The sequence below is a fragment of the Nicotiana tabacum genome, chromosome 18, assembly GCF_000715075.1.
Source record: "Nicotiana tabacum cultivar K326 chromosome 18, ASM71507v2, whole genome shotgun sequence".
Taxonomy (NCBI): domain Eukaryota; kingdom Viridiplantae; phylum Streptophyta; class Magnoliopsida; order Solanales; family Solanaceae; genus Nicotiana; species Nicotiana tabacum.
The window spans coordinates 150,347,281-150,364,996 of NC_134097.1; the positions used below are offsets into that span (position 1 = coordinate 150,347,281).

The 17,716-nt window shown below is 37.5% G+C and overlaps 2 protein-coding genes across 11 annotated transcripts; both read right to left on the minus strand.

The window, feature by feature from the left end:
* Positions 1 to 389: 389 nt before the first annotated feature.
* On the minus strand, positions 390 to 5,339 carry LOC107766341 (protein NLP7). 2 transcript variants are annotated; one of them, XM_016585108.2, is made up of 5 exons: positions 4,975 to 5,339; positions 3,801 to 4,333; positions 3,010 to 3,057; positions 1,398 to 2,691; positions 390 to 1,317 (listed from the first exon to the last, which is right to left on the minus strand). In XM_016585108.2, the coding sequence occupies exons 1-5, from the start codon at positions 5,093 to 5,095 to the stop codon at positions 815 to 817; spliced, it is 2,499 nt and encodes an 832-aa protein (XP_016440594.1). In that variant the 5' UTR covers positions 5,096 to 5,339; the 3' UTR covers positions 390 to 814. The 2 variants fall into 2 exon arrangements, with proteins under 2 accessions (XP_016440594.1, XP_016440595.1); XM_016585109.2 differs by having other exon boundaries at positions 3,801 to 4,287; positions 4,975 to 5,163.
* A 7,196-nt stretch (positions 5,340 to 12,535) lies between these two features.
* Positions 12,536 to 17,449, minus strand: LOC107766340 (uncharacterized). Of its 9 annotated transcripts, none has more exons than XM_016585106.2 (7): positions 17,299 to 17,449; positions 16,180 to 16,294; positions 16,039 to 16,100; positions 15,575 to 15,690; positions 15,309 to 15,464; positions 13,966 to 14,511; positions 12,536 to 13,835 (listed from the first exon to the last, which is right to left on the minus strand). In XM_016585106.2, the coding sequence occupies exons 2-7, from the start codon at positions 16,282 to 16,284 to the stop codon at positions 13,321 to 13,323; spliced, it is 1,500 nt and encodes a 499-aa protein (XP_016440592.2). In that variant the 5' UTR covers positions 16,285 to 16,294; positions 17,299 to 17,449; the 3' UTR covers positions 12,536 to 13,320. The 9 variants fall into 9 exon arrangements, with proteins under 9 accessions (XP_016440592.2, XP_016440590.2, XP_016440591.2 ...); XM_016585104.2 differs by lacking the exon at positions 17,299 to 17,449 and adding an exon at positions 17,159 to 17,292; XM_016585105.2 differs by lacking the exon at positions 17,299 to 17,449 and adding an exon at positions 16,760 to 16,964.
* Between the last annotated feature and the right edge of the window lie 267 nt (positions 17,450 to 17,716).

The window sequence follows — 17,716 nt, forward strand, 5'->3', positions numbered from 1 at the left end:
GTTAGTAAAAATATCACCAATTGTTATTTCAAATTTCTGGAAAGTTGATTACGAAGAATTCAGTGAGTCTAACAAGAGTAATTGGTAGGTTAATTTCCTGTGGAATTCGACTCTGGGCTAAATACTCGGATTATATTTGTAACGACCGCTTGTCCTTTTTATAAGGCATAGTTGGGCGTGATCACAAGTTCCAGGGAAAGGGCGCACCCCAAGGGTGTGTAGTGTTAGTAGCCTACCCTGATGCAAGTATCTCGCCTGATTTCAGGCTCGAACTCGTGACCTATATAGGTCACACAAAGAATAGCAGCAAGAATAAAGTGGTCAGTAGAAAGAGGGACTGCTGCTAGGAAAATGTTTGGTTAGATCCTTAGCTAATTTACGCACATATATTATTTAGAAGAACACAAACAAGAGACATAAGTCATAACACATATCCAGCACAGACCGAAGAAACGTAGAATACAATCTAGGGATCCTACCAGATGTAGAACAATTACAAGATAACAAAACCTAACAAAATCCTAGCATTTAACACGTTACAACCACGTATTAACATTAGTAACTAAAAAGCATTAGGCTCAAGGAAAGCTTTAAGCTGATGGGAAAAATATGGTGAATAAAGGACAGCCCGGTGCACTAAGCTCCCGCTATGCGCGGGGTCCGAAGAAGGGCTGGACCACAAGGGTCTATTGTGCGCAACCTTACCCTGCATTTATGCAAGAGGCTGTTTCCACGCCTCGTACAAGTGTCTATTGTACTATGGTGCATGAACACTAAAAATAGGGGACATATGACATGTACATAATCAGTAAAATTAATTCAAGGGCTCAACCAACATCTTCATTGTAGTTCTTCCTAATGATCTTAAAGTGTGTATTCCATACTCTAAATCTGAATCACAAGTTATTGCAATCCAATCGTTATCTTCATCTTCATACTTTATAGAATAACTTCCAACCGGTACTAATTTCAATCTCTTTTCAACTTCTGTTTCCAAATCAATTTTCCCCGATGAAAGAGAGAGCGGAAACCTTATGGTCACATCTTTGTAAGTTACCTTTACGCTCATGGTGTTGTCGCTCTGAAATGTAGCAATAGGCACCTTCCTCTGAGTCAACGTCGTAGTTGTATCCATTCCATTAGACAGACTAGCATGTGGTAGCTGTAGGTCTTCTCGACTGGAATTCCCCATCTGTTTTTCAACTCTTTTTACTGGTTTGTTTTCAGAAAGCGAGCATACATCATTTGCAGACTTACTACGTGGCCACCTGTATATATCGTAGTCTCTGCACATGCGCTTCAAGGTACTTCGAGCAACTGCAAGAAAAAAAGTTAGCATCAAATTTGGTGAATGTTTATGAAGTTGCGAAATGCCTATATTGAAAAGATTTGCTTACCTCCTAAACTCTTTGCAGCATCAGAAAGTTTCTTTCCAAATTGTTCTTCTAGAACACTACGACTAATGCCATACTCCTTTTCTATCCTCTTTATCCTTTTATGTTTCTCTGGACAATTCTGGGAATTTGTATTCTCTTCGACATGCACAGAATGCTTTCGTTTGTCCGCTACATCAGCTTCCTCCACTGTCTGCTGATGTGCTGAATCTGGCTGTGTACTTTCTCCTCTCTTCTTTGACTGAAGATTCATTTGAGTGTCCCGTCCATAATCCGCAGTTACAATTTCTTCTAAATCAGATGAACTTGAAGGATCAAAACCAAATATTTGATTGATGGTGTTATATTGTACCATCGAGGGAAGTTGACGATGGCCTATTTTGAAGGAATCAAGTTTTTCATCGAGCGAAGCTTTATCAGTAGACAAGTTTTGCTCTGAATCAACAAATGATGTTGCAAGTATGTCTGAATCAGTATAGGCAAATTTGTTCTCTTTGAAATGTACAGAACTCTTTTCTTTGTCCATTGCATCAGCTTCCTCAACTCCTTGTTTGTGTGCTGAATCTTGCAGCACAGTTTCTTCTCCATTATCAGGAGTATGGTTTGTAATTTCCATGTAATGAGCTCCTATATCAGTTGAACTCGAAGGCCCTAAATCAGCGGTATCTTGATTCAAGGAATCAAAATGCACCACCTTTTCGTTTCCCTTTGATCGAACCACTTGTTGTGGTTGGTTTATCTCAAAGGAATCAAGCTCATCGACAGGAGCAGTTCTGATAACCTCAACAAACAGGCTTGGTCCTGAATCAAGGAAAAAGCTCGGAAGTTGCTCTCGAATTGTGGCTAATAGCTTGCTCAAGAAACTTTGTGGATTTCTATCGAGCATCTCATCACGTGGTAAAAAGAATTCTAGTACCATGTGGCATGCACTATTCAGTCTCACAAAAATTGCAAAACAGGCGGTAAATCCAGCACAGCGGGCAATTGGTACTAAGGGGTAAAAATCTATGCTTAATTGAGTTATATCTCGGCAAAAGCATGAACCCTTTGATGAAAGCACTTTTCCAACCAATCCTTGACCAATCTGTACATGATGTAGGTCACTAACAGCCAAAAATTCAAGAGACGATATCTCTTCACTCCAATATTTTGTTGGGGGCGAGGTGATCAACATTTGTGTTCTACTTGAATCAAGCACTGGAATCCAAGTTTGAGCAAAGAGTAACATGTGAGTCTTACATGTTACGTCCAAAGCCTCCTTTACTTGAGCAAGTTCTTGCTCCCATACTTCTTGTATCTGCTTTGAGCAAATTAAATTACATAAATAGAGTAGAGGTGGGAGAGAGAGAGATTTAAAGACTTCATGTATTGCTCAAGATAGAAGGGGAAAGTTGGCGTAACTGGTAAAGTTGTTGCCATGTGACCAGGAGGTCACGGGTTCGAGCTGTGGAAACAGTGAAATACAGGGTAAGGCTGCATACAATAGACCCTTGCGGTCCGACTTTCCCCGGAAGCTGGGCTGGCCGTTTTTTTAATGTATTGTTCAAGATAAATATTCAATGACGGGAATTCTTTTCACTTGCTTATAAAGAAATGCATAATTAGGAGAGTTTACCTCTTGCGGGCATGCTAACCATGAAGGAATGAGAGCTAGACCCATTGTCTGCAAATAATATAAGTTTCAGCGCAGTATGAAATACAACTAACAGCAAACTAGGCTTACTCGAGGATTTTGGAGGAAGCCTAATTGCAAGGAATCATCCGATACAAATTTAGATATTCAATCATGTGCCTAACTGCAAGGAATCATCCGATACAAATTTAGATATTCAATCATGTGGGGAATTTACCCAACTTATTCGCAACTAAGTAGTAGTAGTAGTAATCCAATGAGGACAGAAGACTAAGAACTTTAATGTTATGAGAATCCCAACAAAATCATTACTTTCTAAATTTTCTCCAAAGCCAACATGGAAAATAACAATGGTACAGAAGGAGCAACCATCAAAAGTGGTTATCTGAGGACTCCTAATCCATAAATTCTTGAAATGTTTCACTTTCGAGTTGTAAGTAAAATTCTCAAGGCTATCAAAAGTTTCACTTGCCCAAGTTACTTGATGTAGTGAACTTGAAAACTTCCACTTATTTAATTGAAACCTGAGTGGAATTAACTCTAACATGCATGTCGCATGACTTTTGTTTATCAAGGTTTTTCAGTCACAAAATTATTTCAGAACATTGCATTTATTGTGGTCATGCTTATGAGGATATATAATCTAGCTTATATAAACTGGCAGCGTAGTCGGTTGTAGCTATCTCTTAGGTGACTTGATAATGTAAAAATATCTTTTATATTGACTATAGAAGTTAAACTCTACAAAAAAGTAGGGGGCATATAGGATATACCTTAAGTATTCTGTGATTGTTGATGAGACGGTCTAAGATAGAGTAAAGATCAAGACCTACATTTGCCTCGAAAGCATATTCCAGTACGCCAATACAACGGTCCCCTGAACTCTCAAATACTGGCAAAGTCCAATAGCTACCTACTCCCAAACACATTGCAAAATTGCGCAAAGGGTATTCATCCATGTAATAGTATCTGACATGAGGACTGAATTCAGGCATTCCACTTCTGAAGACGCGCGCTGGACGGCCATGGACGCATATGCGTTTAGTTTCATCGATCTCTGTGGCGTCCACGGACGCTATTGTGTGAAGAGATACACGCCTGTACGCCCACAGACCCTCGTGAATCTTGCCATTAAAAGAAAAAGGCTGGTCTGCTGTTGTTAAGAAAGTCTTCCCACCATTATTCCTTATAGGTGCCCAAAATTGAATCAAACAAGTACCTTGAACATCAAGAAGCTCGACTAGATTCTTGATTGTCAATCTGTTCAATTGACAGTCACCATTTGTATCAGGTTGAGTAGAATCTCCTTTTCAATGAAAAGTCGAACAAGATTGACGTTAGAGAATTTCAAAACAAAACAACAACTTAATGATCTCTAATAAAGGCAGCCCGATGCACTAAGCTGCCCCTATGCGCGAGGTCCGAGGAAAAGCCGGACCACAAGGGTCTATTGTACACAACCTTACCCCGCATTTCTGCAAGAGGTTAATTCCACGACTCGAACTCGTAACCTCCTGGTCACATGGCAGCAACATTACCAATTACGCCAAGACTCCCCTTCAACTTAATGATCTCTAATACTCAACAGAAATCGAAAGAAACATGAATTTCATTGACCCTAAAAATGGACAAAATGAAGGATATTTCTCAAGAAAAATTACTAGACATCACTGCTATATATGCTTTAAATGATTTTCAATTATTTCAGTAACTGCCCACTAACTAATTTTGCTTCCTTAACAGCTCCTTTCCCAATTCGTTACGAACAACAACTATTACCACGACTCAATCCCAAGCAATTTGAATCGGCTATATGAATTCTCACTAATCATTTCACTCCATTTAATCTCAGCTCAGACCAAAACTATACCCAAAAAAAAAATGCAATTTCGAAAAAAAAAAGGAAAAAAAGACCAAGGCCACAAACAGAGAAACAGAAGAACTTACTGAGAATTGGAAAGAGGGATTTAACTTGGTTCAACTCATCACCATTATGTTGAGTCCAAAAAACCCACCGATTAATGCCATCATTTCGTTTTCTATAAGAAAATTTCAGTTCAATAGGCATGATTAAAGAATTTATTATAACAAATCAAGAATCAAAATCCTCTTAATTACTTTCCTCTCTCTCATTCTAAGTTGTGAAAATGAACACAATCCATTTAAATATGCCAACTTGGAATATAAACCAACCAATAAAAAAGAGAGAAAAGAATTTATGAAAGCACATAAATTTGGTACATAGTTCTTTGTGTAGGCCACATAGGCTAGTCACTAGTGCTCTGTCAATTTTCTTTTTTCTTCTCTTACTCAAACGATCCAAAAGGTCCATATCCTATCAGAGATTATACTCCAAAAAGGAAGGTACTCTGAGTTGGATCTTACCGGACGAAGCGCAGCGATAATCATTTTTAAGCCCCCTATTTAAAAAATATTCACGATTTACAATATATTTAAAGATTAGTTAATTCACCCAAACTTCTGGATTAAGTATCTGAATTTGGAAATTCAGAACTTAGTGTCTTGGTTTTTTGAGCTACTAATTTGAAGTTAAGGACCAAGTTTCCTGAATTTCTGAACTACTAATTTAAAATTCAAGACATAAGATTCGAACTTTAGGATGAAGTTTGAATTTTGAGGTTTAAAATCTAGGACGTTGTTTTGTGATGTTTGAGCGAAATTGGCTAATCTTTAAATACATTATAAATTGTTGATATATTTTAAACGACATTCTTAAAAGTAGATACCTGGTGTCATTTTAACGAGATAGAGAAATATTTCAGTAAATTCTCGGCTCAAGAAAAGCTTAATCAAATCAATAATAACAAAGAACTATGAAAAGAGCAAAAATAACCGCACCTAGTAAAATAATTAAACAAACAACAACTAATAATAGAAATGTAAGAATTTTGATAGAGAAATAACCTATGCGTATCACACTGTACGGAATTTTTACACCATCATGTTATGGTTGAACATGTATAATAAATTGAACATGTATAATAATTATATTTAATAATTAAAAATAATTTATGCTAATGATGTACATAACTTATACTCTTTTATGAAAAAATCCTTGGTATGGAGCGTTGTCTTCCAAATATGGTCCAATCGGACGCAGATCCAAATATAATCGGACTCTAATGACACGGATGAAAACCAAAAAAACTAACTCTGTAATATAGAAAAGGAGGGCATCACGTGGCTCAGCTGCTAGTGGATGCAAAGGAGTATTTATATTATCACTTTCTCACTGACTAGGAATGTTTGTCATTTTCTGGTGCAGTTTGCCTTATTGGATACTACAAAAGGGTATATTAGGAGTACTATATTTCTTTCACCAACTCTTCGAAGATTGACATTTATAACAAAGTACGAGGTGAGGTGATGCTCGTTTTTTTTTCCCACCCGGTGAATATGGGTCCGATTAAATCCAGATTCACGTCGGAAAGTTATATCCAATGGTTGCTCCAACTAAAACTATCCTTTTTATGGTTGACCTAATCAAAATAACTAAGGTAGCCCATGTCAGGGGCGGAGCTAAAGTACTAATTACGAGGTAGGTCGGATCCATAACTTTTTCTTAGACTCCGTATTTTTAGAAAATTTATTAAATATATATAGATATTTAATTATGAATCTGGTAACTAAGATAATGTTATAGGTTCCATAGCAAGTTTATGGGTACTAATTACAGGTTCTGACTCTGTCTCTACTGTTCACCACGTGCCTAATATGAGGTGTTTGTGTAAGAAGTTTTAAACATTTCGTTTTTATAAAGTTCAGGTTTTAAAAGCTTAAAAATCTAATCTTATCAAGTTCTTTATAAATTCATTTTTAAATATATATCAGGCAACTTTAATATCATAATAAAACTACAATGTTCATATGATAGTTGAAACAAAAAAGTTTATCAGTTCTGTTCTGCATCTTCTTTCATTTGTACTGGAATTTTTTTTCTTTTGGATGTATGATAAGCAAATTCTTTTTGAATATTTTACACTTGAGTCTTCTTATTGTTAAGAATCACCTTTTCTTTAACAAAAATAGTATAGTTTTCTTTTCATCCTTAAAACATGGGTGGAGAAGTAATCTTTTACTTGGTAAAGAAGTTCAACACCAATAAGCTGACTTTTGTACTACTTCTTGTTGCGGAAGCTAAATGTATATAGTGTGAATAAGTCATAACTATTATACCAAAAATTATGACAGTCACCAAATAATAAATAAGACAATAAAACAACAATAAAGGAAACACCAGAATTTACGAGGTTCGGCTAATTTTGCCTACTCCTCGAACACAACCAATATTTAAATAATACTAAAGAGAGAAGATACAAATGCCTTAAACAGATGAGAAGGCAAATGAGAGGTGTGTTTAAATCCTAAACATTAAGCCTTCTTTTATAGGGGGAAAATCCCCCCAACCCTTCTTTTCCCACCGATGTGGGACAAAAGGTTTTGCCAAATTCAACAAATCTCCACCTTGGCAAAATTCTACATCTTTAATTTTCCCTCAATAACAAATTTTGGTTGTGTATTCATCTTCAATCTTCAGTTTTCAACAATATTGATCAAATCCAAACAATGTTGAAACTTGATCGCAGTCACCACCTTAGTCAGCATATCAGCAGGATTCTCCGTAGTATGAATTTTCTTCACTGTGACTCCTCCTTCTTCTATGATTTCTCGTACGAAATGATACCGAACATCAATATGCTTCGTCCTTGCATGATAAACTTGGTTCTTCGCTAATTGAATAGCACTTTGACTATCACAAAAAATTGTGATACCTTTTTGTTCAACACCAAGCTCCTTTAGCAATCCTTGAAGCCAAATTGCCTCTTTCACAGCCTCTGTAATAGCCATGTACTCTGCCTCTGTTGTAGACAAAGCAACTGTTGACTGCAAAGTAGACTTCCAACTAACTGGTGCCTTTGCAAAAGTAAACACATAACCAGTAGTTGATCTTCGTTTGTCCATATCACCCGCAAAATCTGAGTCACAATATCCAATTACAAACTGATTGTCTTCCTGCTCAAAAACTAACCCGACATCTACAGTATTATTATGAATATACCGTAGAATCCACTTCACAGCTTGCCAATGCTCCTTCCCTGGATTGTGCATATATCTGCTAATAACTCCAACAGCTTGTGAAATGTCAGGCCTTGTGCAAACCATTGCATACATCAAGCTACCAACAGCATTTGCGTATGGTACCTTTGACATATACTCTCGTTCAGCTTCATCCATTGGCGACATAATAGCACTTAGCTTAAAATGGGAAGCAAGTGGAGTACTAACTGGCTTTAGTCTTGTCATCTATGCCAAAACGCTGAAGTACTCTCTTCAAATATTCCTTTTGAGATAAACAGAGTTTCTTTGAACGTCTATCTCTAATTATCTCCATGCCAAGAATTTTCTTTGCCTCACCCAAATCCTTCATCTCGAACTCCTTCTTCAGTTGAATCTTCAACTTATCAATTTCTTCCGAATTCTTGGAAGCTATCAACATATCATCAACATATAGGAGAAGATATAAAAGGAACCATCTTTAAGCTTGTGCAAATACACACAATGATCGTATTTGCTTCTCTTGTACCCTTGCCGCAACATAAACTCGTCAAATCGCTTGTACCATTGTCTAGAAGATTGTTTCAATCCGTACAATGATTTTTCAAGTTTGCACACCATATTTTCTTTTCCAGCAACTTTGAATCCTTCTGGCTGAGTCATGTAGATTTCCTCCTCCAAGTTTCCATGTAAAAACGCAGTTTTTACATCCATCTGAACTAGTTCCAAATCCAATTGTGCTACCAAAGCCAACATAATTCTAATGGAGGAATGTTTTACAACTGGAGAAAACACTTCATTGTAATCAATTCCCTCCTTTTGAGCATATCCTTTGGCCACCAATCTTGCTTTGTAGCGAACATTTACTTGGTTAGGAAATCCTTCTTTCTTTGCAAATACCCATTTGCACCCAATTGCTTTCTTTCCCTTCGGGAGATTGGCCAATCTCCATGTATGATTCTGATGAAGGGACTGTATTTCATCATTCATGGAAATCCTCCACTTATCTTCTTCTGAACTTTGGACAACGTCTTTATAAGTGGTAGGAACATCATCAGCTACAATTGAGGTTGCACAAGCAACCGTCTCTATGAGACGAACAGGTTTCGTTATTGTTCTTTTTGGCCTGCTGGTTGCTATTGATTCAAGTTGTTGTTGAGGTTCCTGAGTTGGAATCTCCTCTACTGGCTCTCCTTACAGAGGATAATCTTCATTTGTTTCCTCCTCTGCTTCTTGTGTAGGAAAAATAAATTTTCCCTCAAACTCCACCTGCTTAGAAGCACCTTCATTTTGTTTGGTATCTTCTGTCACCTTATTTACCATAGCGAATTCATCAAAGGTAACATCCCTGCTGAATATTACTTTCTTTGTCATAGGACACCATAAGCAATATCCTTTGACTCCAGAAGTAATTCCCATAAAAATAGCCTTCTTTGCCCTTGGATCCAATTTTGACTCCGTCACATGATAATATGCAGTTGAGCCAAACACGTGCAAAGAGTTATAATCTACAGCAGGTTTTCCATACCATTTTTCAAATGGTGTCTTGCCATCAATAGCAGCAGATGGTAGACGATTAATGAGGTGGCATGCATATGTAATTGCCTCAACCCAAAATTCTTTGCCCAAGCCAGCATTGGACAACATACACCGTACCTTCTCCAGCAAGGTCCGGTTCATACGTTCTGCCACTCCATTTTGTTGTGGTGTATGTCTAACAGTGAAGTGTCGGACGATGCCATCATTTTCACAGACCTTATTGAAATGATCATTTTTGTATTCACCTCCATTGTCTGTGCGAATACACTTGATCCTCTTGCCTGTTTGATTCTCCATCATCGTCTTCCATTTGAGAAAAATTCCCAACACTTCATCTTTGCTCTTCATTGTATACACCCATACTCTTCGGGAAAAATCATCAACAAAGTTTACAAAATAGTGCTTCCCACCCAATGAAGGTGTTTTGGAAGGACCCCAAACATCAGAGTGTACATAATCCAAAATGCTTTTAGTATTATGGATCGATGTGCCAAATTTAACCCTTGTCTGTTTCCCTTTAACACAATGCTCACAAAACTCCAAGTTGCAAGCCTTTACTCCTTTTAACAATCCTTGATCTGATAGAGTTTTCAAGGATTTTCCTCCAGCATGTCCCAAGCGCATGTGCCATAGCTTGGTTGCTTCTGCCTCTTTGTCGTCACTGGATGTCACTGTCGCTGTCCCAATAACTGTACTACCACGATAGCGGTGCATATTATTATTCTTCCGATTAGCCTTCATTACCACTAGTGCACCGGAGCATACTCTCATCACTCCATTTTCTGCAATGATTTTGAACCCTTTTGATTCCAGGGCTCCCACAGAGATGAGATTCTTCTTCAAATCCGGTACATATCGAACATCTGTTAATGTTCTGATCATTCCATCATGGTTCCTTAATCGTATTGAACCAATGCCATATGAGGTAAGAGGGCTGTTATCCGCTGTGTGGATGACTCCATATTCTCCTTCTTGAAATTCCACAAATCAGTCCCTGTTGGGACACATATGATGGCTACAAGCCGAGTCCATCAACCATATGTCTGATGATGTTGATGACTCTGTTGTAACTAATGAGAAGTCTGAATCATCACAATCAGCTACATTTGAATCCATAATGGCCTTTCCATTATTATATTTGGCCTTATTCTTCAACTTCGGACAGTCTTTCTTCCAGTGCCCTTTTTCTCGACAAAAGGCGCATTCATCTTTGCTGGGTCTGGATCTTAACTTGGATCTTCCCTTCTTTGTCCTCGTTTGATTTTGAGGACGACCCTCACAAATAGTGCTTCTCCTTCTCCGCCCTTCTGTTTTTCTCGCTTTCTTTGTTCATAGCTGTACAAAGCCGAACAAACTTCTCTGAGAGAAACTTCGTCATTTCCATGGAGTAGAGTAGTTTCAAGGTGCTCGTACTCATCAGGAAGTGACGCCAACAACATCAAGGCCAAGTCACCATTATCATAAGTTGTATCCATATTTTGCAAATTTGTGACCAACTTATTGAAACTAGTGATATGTTCATTCATCGTGGTACCAGGAACATAGGTGAAGTGAAACAGTCTCTTCTTCATGTACAATTTATTTTGACTGTTTTTCTTCAAAAATTTATCCTCCAGTGCTTTCCATAATTTACTTGCAGAAGTTTCCTTTGTGTATGGATATTTCTGCTCTCTAGCAAGGTAGGATCGAATGGTACCGCAAGCAACACGGTTGATAATTCTCCAATCTTCTTCTCCAATAACATCTGGTTTCTTTTCTTCAATGGCCAGATCTAGCCCTTGTTGAAAAAGGACATCTAGAACCTCGCCTTGCCACATCCCAAAATGTCCGGACCGGTCAAAAATTTCTACCGCAAATTTCGCATTTGACACAATTCTTGTCATAAGCGAAGATGTCAATGATGACGTATTGTTGACACTTGATGTAGATTCTTCTTGTTTATTGTCTCCCATATTTGACACAAATATTATTTAATAGCTGACGACACAAATCAAGATTATTTCCTTTCTGATGTAGAAGATCAGACTAAACTGCAACTACAGAGCATACTCAGACAGAACCTTGACTCAGTTACCAAGATAAATCTTTTCTGATGTGGAAGATCAGACTATGCTGCAACCACAAAGCATACTTAGACAGTACCTTGGCTCTGATACCAATTGTTGCGGAAGCTAAATGTATATAGTGTGAATAAGTCACAACTACTATACCAAAAATTATGACAGCCACCAAATAATAAATAAGACAATAAAACAACAATAAAGGAAATACCAGAATTTACGAGGTTCGGCTAATTTTGCCTACTCCTCGGACACAACCAATATTTTATTCCACTCCAAAAATACAAGTGAAATAATACTAAAGAGAGAAGATACAAATGCCTTAAACAGATGAGAAGGCAAATGAGAGGTGTGTTTAAATCCTAAACATTAAGCCTTCTTTTATAGGGGGAAAATCCCCCCAACCCTTCTTTTCCCACCGATGTGGGACAAAAGGTTTTGCCAAATTCAACACTTCTCTTTTTAGATATTTCAAAAAATGTATTGACATTTTTTTTTGTGGAAAATTCCTCAGAATACATTTTCATGCATCGTTGATTTGAAAAATGTTTTATTTTTGAATTTTTGCTTTTTTTTTTTTTTGTGTGTGTGTGTGAAGTGCTTGCCTCTTTAAGTCGTTTGACATGATGGATAAGCAAAAGTAATCCTTGGATAAAAATTTAGTACCATTTTATCCCTTGTTTGGTTATTAATCTTGGGATAAGTTATCTCATTATTAAAATAGTACCAGGATAACTTATACCTGCTAGAGGGTGGAATAGTAATCCTAGAATAAAACAGTAAAATTGATAATACCAGGATTAATACAACATACTAAACAATCAATAAGAAATAATATCAAGATAACTAATCTCAGCATAAGTTGTCTTCAAAACAAATGACCCCTAAGAGTATTTCCTTTGAACTTTTCATCTGTTTTTAAGCTTTTATCTACAAGCATTAATTCAAGATCAATTCAAAAAAAAGAATCAAATGCTTACATTTTACAAGAAAATTTTCAAGAAACCTATGCACTCTTAGCTTCCTCAGCTTGGTTTTGAAGATTCATTAATCCTTTTGTCAACCAAATTGCTGTTTCTCTAGAACAAAACAGCTTTTTCTCCAACTGGTTTTAGCACACCAGCTAATTCCTCTATCTTTGCTCATACTAATTCCCACATTGTTCTTCCCTTGTAACAAATTCAGTGTAGCCATTACTGATGTCTCACTCGCTGCACGCTCATGACCGTCATGTTTTTCTGTATCCCGATTAGTACTTAGATGATCAATGGCTTTTGCTGCAACTTCATTATATGGTTTTGGTATTCCTGGTTTCTTCAACGTGCATTGTTTTGCTCCTCTAGTTGAGAATTTTCCACTTTCTTTCCCTCAATAGGCCTATGATCAGTTGCTTTATGCTTTTCCTGATTTGTTCCTTCAATTGTGTTATAAGTTGTAAATTCTTTTGTATCAGCTTCATGTTGATCAGTAAAAGTATTGTGGAGCTTCTTGAATTAGTACTTCCACTTTTCTTGACAGATTTGCTTTGTATTCAAACATGCCACTTCACGTGCGGACTTGATTCTTTTATGAACCAAACACGTGGAAGTTGTTTTTGTTTATGGGCGGCGATGAGACTTTAACAGGAGTCAATTATGTGATTGTAGTCAGGTTCAATCTCCACCAACATCTTTATGATGGTCCTACCTAATGATCTTAATGTGTGCATTGCATAGTGCAAGTCCGAATCACAAGTTATCAATATAAAATCTTTCTCTTCATCTTCATACCTGATCGACGAATTTCCAACTAACTTTATTCTCTTTTCTACTTCTTCTTCCAAATCCCTTTTCCCTGATGAAAATGAGAGTGGGAACCTCACTGTTCGATTTCCATAAGTTACCTTAACGCTTATGAAATTCTCACTTTGCATGGTAACATGCAATTCCTTCGAATTTGTTGCGGATTTTGGGCCACTTCCAGGAGAAAAATCAACATATTGTTGGTGTCTAGGACCAGAATCTGAAGGTTGTCTATCAACAACTTGTAGTAACTCCGCTTGAGAGAGGGAGCAATTATGCTTTCTTGATTTAACACGTGGCCACCGGTAAATCTCATAGTCTCTACATATGCGCTTCAATGTAGTTCGTGCAACTGCAATGAGAACATAAGTTTAGCAGCTCGAGTTACCAAAGAAGTAAAGTGAAAAAGGCTAATGTTAACATCATTAAATTAAGTAAAGCATAAGGTTCAAGTGATTCTTAAGTGTAGTGCATAAGTTTACCCCCTAAGCTGTTAGCAGCATCAGTAAGCTTCTTCCCAAAATGTTGCTTTAGAACCTCCAGAGTAATTCCGTATTCTCTTTTTATCCTCTTCGTCTTGTTTTGCTTCTCCAAATCAGCATGCACTACATTCCTTTGGAGGTCCCTCGCATCAACTTCTACATCATCCACTTGATGATGTTCTGAACCTAGCTGCACAATCTGTGTCCCTATCCCCAATTCCAATCCGGGTAGAGATCTAGCAACATCATCGTCTAAATTAGGAGAATGTCTTCTGTTATCAGCAATACTGGTTGTAGTTGTTTGATTCGAGTCTACAAGATTTGCATCTCCTTTATCCTTTGTAGCTGATAGAGGTTGGCCAAACTCAAAAAAGTCTTGCATGTCAAAAAATGCATCAAATTGCATTGTATCTCCATTATCCAGTGTAGCCACTGCGGCTGGTTGATATTGGCCTATTTCAAAAGAATTGAACATGTCAAATAGGATACCAGGTTGCATTGCATCTCCTTTATCCTGTGTAGCCTCTGTAGCTGATCGAGGATGACCTAATTCAAAAAGATCGAGCATATCAAGTGGAGAAATTAAATAACTTCAACAAACAAGCTCTTCCCCATCTCTCATCCTGAACTAACCAAGAAACCTGGAAATTGCTCTTTTATTGTGGCCACTAGTGTATCCAAGTATCTCTTTGGATCCCTATTGAGCTTCTCATCCCGAGGAAAAATAATTCTAGTACTATAAAATTGTTGTTTGCTAGCAATCAGAAGGCAAAATAGGCTGTTACTCCCTCAATCTCAAAACGGCCAATGGCGACATGTTTCCGTGCTTAATGTATAGATTGTCAGAACAGGGAGCTGTACTCTTACGTTGTACCCGTGTAAAGTGGTGCATTAAGGGGTTTTATTAGATGCTCATAAGCTTGTAAATAGGATTTTGTATAAATACAAAATTCCTACCCGGTTTAGGGTAAACACAATGTTAATAGAGTTCTGTGATGATACCAGAGCAAACGGAGGAGCAAAAAGAGGTTGCCTTGTTGGCTGAATCACCGTCACATGTTGCTCTATCTCCCCCTATTGCCCCTCCAAATATGTTATCAGTGTATAATCTTCTTCATTATCAGTGAACATATCAGATTCTAACCACATAATATGCATGATGTAACATGCTAGTTGCAAGTTAGCACAACAACAACAACAACGACCCAGTGAAATCCCACTAGTGGGGTCTCGGGAGGGTAGAGTGTACGTAGACCTTACCTCTACCCCGAGGGGTAGAGAGGCTGTTTCCGAAAGACCCTCGGCTACTAGTTGCAAGTTAGCACAAGCCTTTTAATACTTACCACTTATATGGGTTCCAGATACTCGATAAATACCATGTCCGCTGCCACTTGAACCACTAACTGCACTGTTAGAAGCGTATACATCTGCTTTAACCATCTCATTTCCCAGAAAATTTACTGTCATGTTTCTTGTGACCTCAACCCTCTGTAAAGAACCTGCACTAACACTCATCACTTGTGAAATATGAAACATACAGCCAGCAGGAAACGAACTTGAAATGCTAAAATTAAGACAGCAAGTTAAATTGCAACAAGTATAGTTTTACCAGCTACTTGTGACGTTGCAACTTCTCCTACTTGTGCTCCCACGGTCATAGGAAGATGTGATGATGCTAAAGCTTCAATATCCAGACTATGTTGCTTGACAAGAGTCTCCACAGCTCTTGAACCAACAAAAACAGAAGTTAGGGAAGTTTAAGCAAAACTGTCATAGGCAAGTCACACAAGTGTATCAAGAGCCCCAAACTGTATGCAGGCTATTTTTTAGCAGTTTTTCTGGTTTCAACCATCGAGCCACTGCTCAAGGATGCATTTGTACAGGAAACATAATCACACGGGGCAGCTATAGTTATACTGTGAAAATTACACTGTTCATTGTAAAGGGAAGCACAACATGAGAATGATTAAAAGAAGGTTATTGAAGAGAGGGGGTCGGGACCAAATAAGGAGGGAAATATGCAAGAAGTTCTGTAATGCTCTAAATATATGAATGGAGTTTAAAGCGAATTACCTTGCTACTACTTTAAAGGGGATTGAGTTTCCCTTCCCGTGGGATCTCATATGTCGTAAAATCTGAGTCATGAGTAGCACAAAAATACAGGTAAATTGCTCAAATTTGGTAAGAAATACAACATAAGAGATGTAAACACACCTCATAAAGCTTTGTAGCCAATTTTGTCGGCTCGTCTTTAGACTCTTGGATAAGCTTATGCAGAAGCTTTGCTGCCTCCAGCTCAACATTATTTGGATTAGCCATCTTGTTCAGACTACACAAAATTGCAAAAGTCAAATCTAGCAGTCATAAAATGAAGCCCCCATTTCTTCGTCGCAACATCCAAGCCAGCACAACAAACAAAGATAACAAACGGATAATGCAAAATATTCACTTCCAAACTCCACCAGTTGCACCATCTTTATAACAATAACTCAAATGCTTATCGTTACTAATAGTTGGCCTCACACAATACTGAAACAAGCAACATTTCTAAGTTAGGGGATTATTGAGTAAGGCCGGCTTTCAAACACAAACCCATTGTATAAATTGGGTGCTCCTGAACAACTTTTTCATATCATTCAAAGCCATTGGTTTGCTAAATCGACATACAAGAAAGACTGTACCATACCCTTTAATTGCATATCCTCTAGTATGAAACAGGCAGGCAAAATTACATAAAGCAAAACTCTTGGTGGAATTGGTTACCCCCGAGGATAAAATAAGCTTAAGAACTCACCATCAACAAATAAGTACAAGAAATTACTACACACAGTGGTCGAACCAGGGATTGTTTCCCTTTACTTATTTTAAATTTCATTCTTTAAATTCAGCTTGAGCGTCCTTCTGAAACAGTCTCTCCACCTGCACAAGGCAAGAGTAAGGTATGCATACACACTACTCTCCCCACAACCCATGTTGTTATTCTCTAAATTCAGAAATCCCTATCCACTCCCCCCCACCACCACCACCACCACCACAAAAAAATGAAGAAAAAAAAGCTCTTCAAAACCACACTAAGCTTATGCTGGTAAAGGTTTCAATTCATTCCTCTTCTAACACAGCTGCTCTTTCATTAGACAATAAAGCCAAGAAATAAAAAAATCACAAAGTAGAACTACAAAAACAACTAACTCACCTGGAAAATGTAACCAAAAAAAGCCTATTCATTACAACCAGCAATTAAATCTTGCGTCTTGACAAATTACTACCACAACTATGTCTTATGTAAATTCAGAATATCTATACATAACTGGTGGAGAAATTAGGATATATTACCTGATTGCAGTTCCAGGAATGTATCAAACTGAGGTAACAGAGGTATATATATTATATACATACATATAAAAAGGTTCAAAAGGTCGTATTGGTTGGGGTCTAATCAGTTAAAGCTGTATTTTAAAGGTCGTATAGGTTGGGGTCTAATCAGTTCAGCTGTATTTTTATGTCCTCTTAAGTTAATTGATTAAAGAAAAGGAGACGACTAAAAGAGAAACGAAAAGTCGTGCTAATAATCTTATTAGTTTTCCTCTTTATTTACTGTTTATAAAGTCTTCCCTTGACTTGCTCAGCTTTAAGTGGATTTGAGAAATATCAAAATTTGTGAATTATTTCATTCACATTCGGACACTCTTGAAGTTTAACATTTTCATTATACCTTTAATAACGTGTTCTTACAGTAGAACACGTGAAAAAC

Bases quoted from the DNA above. Each gene is read 5' to 3' on its own strand.
- LOC107766341 (XM_016585108.2), bottom strand. From the start codon at position 5,095: ATGCCTATTGAACTGAAATTTTCTTATAGAAAACGAAATGATGGCATT. The intron at 4,334-4,974 runs GTAAGTTCTTCT...TTCATTGAAAAG, and splicing joins ATCCCTCTTTCCAATTCTCA to GAGATTCTACTCAACCTGAT. The intron at 1,318-1,397 runs GTAAGCAAATCT...TTTTTCTTGCAG, and splicing joins TGCTGCAAAGAGTTTAGGAG to TTGCTCGAAGTACCTTGAAG.
- LOC107766340 (XM_075237473.1), bottom strand. From the start codon at position 16,268: ATGTTGAGCTGGAGGCAGCAAAGCTTCTGCATAAGCTTATCCAAGAGT. The intron at 15,691-16,038 runs GTAATTCGCTTT...TGTTGGTTCAAG, and splicing joins CCCTTTAAAGTAGTAGCAAG to AGCTGTGGAGACTCTTGTCA. The intron at 15,465-15,574 runs GTAAAACTATAC...GTGTTAGTGCAG, and splicing joins TGCAACGTCACAAGTAGCTG to GTTCTTTACAGAGGGTTGAG.